This window comes from Orycteropus afer, unplaced genomic scaffold (assembly GCF_000298275.1).
Source record: "Orycteropus afer afer isolate SDZICR_OR568_19922 unplaced genomic scaffold, OryAfe1.0 scaffold00466, whole genome shotgun sequence".
NCBI lineage: Eukaryota > Metazoa > Chordata > Mammalia > Tubulidentata > Orycteropodidae > Orycteropus > Orycteropus afer.
The window spans coordinates 406,128-410,278 of NW_006922053.1; the positions used below are offsets into that span (position 1 = coordinate 406,128).

At 62.9% G+C, this 4,151-nt stretch overlaps 1 protein-coding gene across 1 annotated transcript in view; it reads right to left on the reverse strand.

The window, feature by feature from the left end:
• The window catches only part of ODF3L2 (outer dense fiber of sperm tails 3 like 2), a 4,778-nt gene extending 1,781 nt beyond the window's left edge, over window positions 1-2,997 (reverse strand). The window contains exons 1-3 of the mRNA XM_007954532.1: window positions 2,871-2,997; window positions 2,151-2,258; window positions 704-817 (exon numbers count right to left, since the gene is read on the reverse strand). Coding sequence (XP_007952723.1) covers window positions 704-817; window positions 2,151-2,258; window positions 2,871-2,997 — 349 coding nt within the window. The remainder of the gene's footprint in view (window positions 1-703; window positions 818-2,150; window positions 2,259-2,870) is intronic.
• Window positions 2,998-4,151: the final 1,154 nt, after the last annotated feature.

Consider the following 4,151-nt stretch of genomic DNA (forward strand, 5'->3'; position numbering starts at 1 on the left):
GATAGACAGATGAATCAATAGGTGGCTGGAATGATGGTTGGTGGATGGGTAGGTGTGTAGGTGAGCGGATGGATGGATGGACGGATGGACAGATGAATGGATGGATGGATGGACGGATGGACAGATGGGTAGACATGAATCAATGGGTGGCTGGAATGGTGGTCAGGTGAATGGGTGGGTGTGTGGGTGAGCAGATGGATGGATAGACAGATGGACAGACAAATGGATGGATGGATGGACAGATGGATGGATGGATAAACAGAGGAATCAATGGGTGGCTGGAATGTGGTCAGGTGGATGGGTAGGTGTGTGGGTGAGCGGATGGATGGATGGACGGATGGATCAGCGGGTGGGTGGAATGTGGTCAGGTGGATGGGTGTGTGGGTGAGCAGGTGACAGGGCGGGTGGATGAGAGGATGGAGCCAGCGGCCACATCAGGTGCTTCAGGTGAAAGAGAGCAGCTTAGAGCCCACGAGGGGTTCCTGTGCTCTGCCGCGGTCCACACTGAGCCCCACTGGGTCCCAACATCGAGAATGAGCCCTGCTCAGGCTCCCTCGACCCCCACAGGCACTTGACTTCGCAGCCTTTCTTCTACGCTCCCTGGATTTTATCGTTCCAGACACAGCTCTGAGGGGTCCAGAGACATCAGGGCAAGGGGAGGTGAAGGTGGACAAAGGGCCGAGACCACGAAGGGCACACTCACCCCGACACTTACGACGGCCCTGCATGGAGTAGGCAGGGGTGCAGCTGCGGCCAAAACGCGTCACTTTCGGGTCCAGGAAGTAGATGGGTCCCGGGCTGCTGTCCTCCAGGAGGGCTGGGGGAGAGGCCAGGTCCTGAGGGCCCCCTGCTGATGGTGCCACCCTCCACCAACCCCTGGTGCCCCGGTGGCCTCAGAGCACCTCCACCTGGTCCCATCCCCCCCAGCCCTCCTGGAGACAGACTCGGCAGCACTGAGGGTGCCTGGTTCACGTTGGTCCTACTGAGCCTTCTGATGCCTGGTTGTCAGAGCGGATTCCCCGGGCAGCTGCTGCACTGCCGCCTGCCTGCTTCGGCCTGGGGAGCAGCTCTGCTTTCTTAGGTTACGCTCAAAGTCACAGCAGCAGGTGCTGAGCAAGGCCTGAGGACGCGTGTTCGTGCTGGGGCCGGTGTCCTTGTAACAAGCTGGAGGGAGGGTTCTGTGTTCAAATCCCACCGGGCTTCCTGGGCTTGTGTCCACAGGCCAGCCTCAGAGTCTGTCTAGCCCTATTTATTGTTTCACTCATTCTGAGAATGAAAAGAATAAGAATCGAGAAAGTGGAAGGGGTGGCCATGGCGCCTGGCATGTGACACGTGGGCTCTCCCGCTGTGATGGGTTCCTTATTTTTAAGCATATTAAGATACAGCTCCACAAGCCTGCGTGCGGAGTGAGCTTGGCGAGTACCGGCTGTTTACAGACTCCGGACGTGCGAGTATGCCCGTGCCCATGCACATGCATGGGCCAGAGGCACCAAGACAGGCTGGGGGCCCCAGCAACAGTGCATATGCTTTTGGGGGCTAGGGAGGACTCCTGAGAGGTGGAGGCACAGAGTTAGGGCTTTAGAGGATGACTAGGCGTTCGGGCAGCCCATGGGAGAAGAGAGACCTCCAGGTAGAGCCCACAGCATGGGCCTTGGCCTCGACGTGGACGGCTTGACGGCCTCAGCCTCATCCCGCCTCCTCCATCATAAATCTGGGGCCTCCCCGGGACCGGAAGCGGCTGGGCAAGGCCTGCGGCAGAGGCGCACGGCAACTGCAGGCGACTCTCTGGGCCGGCCAGCACGCAGCCTGCACACACTGTCCTCCCGCCCACGGTCCCCCAGCAAACCACTGAGGGAGGCACTGCTTGTGCCTGCGTTACTCAGAGGGGAAACTGAGGCTCAGTGGTATCCCACAAGGACGCGGCTGCCAAGACTCAGCACAGCGGCATCCCAAGCCTTGACCTCCCCTGGCACCGCTGACGGTTCCGGCTTCTGCCGCTGGCATCCACCCCCGCCCTCTGCTCGGGCACAAGCCAATGGTCCTCACACCCGCTCTGGCCTGTGCTGCCTCCCCGACTCCTGGCGCCTGCTGCACACTGTAGGAGGCCTGGGTCTACTGGGTGAGGGGTCCCCACACCACCCACCGCTTACCCTCGCTGGGCCTCCGGACCGGGGAGCATGTGGGGCCAGCCACTCTGGTGCACTCATGCTGGGCGTAGCCGATGGTGGGAGGACGGGTGGACAAGCCGGGCCCAGCACCTGAAACAGGCCCTCAGGTCATGGCTGGGTGAGCAGGGCCCAGAGAAGTGGGCAGCCTAGCTCCATCCCCCAGCAGTTCCCACTCCCGGCTGGAGACAAGAGAGGGGCAGGAGGCAGCCGCTGTCCAGGGGACAGAGGGCATGACACCCACATTGTGAGTCAGCGTGAATCACAGGTAGGGGCCAGGGTCAGCCTCCCTTGGGGGGCAAGGCTGATGGGGAGATTGGTGGGAAGGACATGGGGCGAGGTCATCAGAGACGGGGAGACTGAGGCAGGGAGTTCCTGTCGCCAGGCCCCACACGCAGCCTCCTCCCTTCCCCCTCCCCCAGGTGTCACTCGCAGATCCTCTGTCCCTGCCCCACAGTCTCGGCTCCCTGCCCAGCTGTGCCCCCCACGTGGGCGAGCACAGTGCCTGGGTCCTACCCCTTCGAGGACCAGAAACCCACCTCACACTGTCCTCCAGGGAGGAAACTGAGGCTTCGGGAGGGCAGAGCCTTGTCGAGGCTGGGGCTGGGCTCCCGGAATGTTCCAGAAGACAGGGAGAGGGAGAGGGAAGCGGGCTAGGGTCTCCCAGGTTGGGCCCTCAGCCGTGGAGCCCCCAGGGCCCCATACCGGTCTCCAGGGCGGCCGCTCCAGGAGACTTCCGCAGGCCTGTCTCAGGGATCTGACATTCGGTGGCCCGCCGGCCCGGGGCCGCAGAGGTCGGCCGCAGGGCGGGGTCGCAGCTGAGGGTGCCCATGGCCGGCGGTGAGGGCCGGGAACAGAGCCCGGGCACCACCAGCGGGATCTGCCTGCTCAGCCAGGGAGGCTCTGGCGGCCACAGCCCGGGTGCTGTCCCCAGCTCTCGCGCCTCCACCCTGGGGGCCTGGCAGAGCCCCGGCCTCACCACACCTCCCTCAGCCACACAGACAGCCCCTTGTCCCCTGGGCACGGAGCCTTGGGGCCCTGGCCCGAGAGGGCTGGCCACCGGACGCTGGCCTGGAAGCGAGGCCGGGATCAAGTGTCCCTGGGAGCTGTACAGTCCGGGTGAGAATCCGGTGTCAGCCGAGCCGGCCCCAGGGAGCAGCGCCACTAGCACAACCCCAGGGCCCGGCACCAGGAGGGACCGGTGAGGTGGCACGTGGCTTGGCCCCATTCCCCTGGTGGGTAAACTGAGGCGTCACACAGCTCACGACTCCGGGGGCCTGGGCTGAGGAGCACCCACTGTGCATCAGGCTCCCTTTGGGGCGGTGGGGACACCGCTGGGGACGAGGCAGCAGAGAGCCGGCCCCTGGGCAGCTGAAGCGCAGAACAGTCAAAGCGTGACGGGCGCGTGTCCGCAGCGTGGCAGAAGGCTGAACACAGGAGCAGGCAGGCAGGATCGGACGGGAGCAGCGTGGCGACAGCAGCCCTGGTGGCACGGTGGTTAAGCGCTCAGCTGCTAACCAAAAGGTCGACAATCGGAACACACCAACGGGAGAAAGATGTGCTGGCCTGCTTCTGTAAAGATGACAGCCCGGGAAACCACGTGCGGCAGTCCTAGTCTGTCTTACAGGGTCGCAACGAGTGGGAAGCCACTCTACCTGGCATTGGTTCTTGGGTTGGGAGCCGCACCGCCTGCGAGGTGTGATTTCAGCCGAGACTTGAAGGAGGAGAGGGAGTGAGTTGTGCGGGCACGTGGAGAAGAGCGCTCCAGGCAGAGTGGACAGCTGTGCAAAGGCCCTGGGGCAGAAACCAAGTCAGCGAGGAGACCTTGGTGGTGGCCCAGGACAGACCACTGCCTCCCAAACCCACAGGCACTGGTTCCAGCCGGCACACATCAGTTTGTCCCGGAAGCATCTTCTTCATTTAAAAAAATACATGTAGCAAGAAATTTGCCACTGTCACCACTTTAAAGCACACAACTTTTTGACA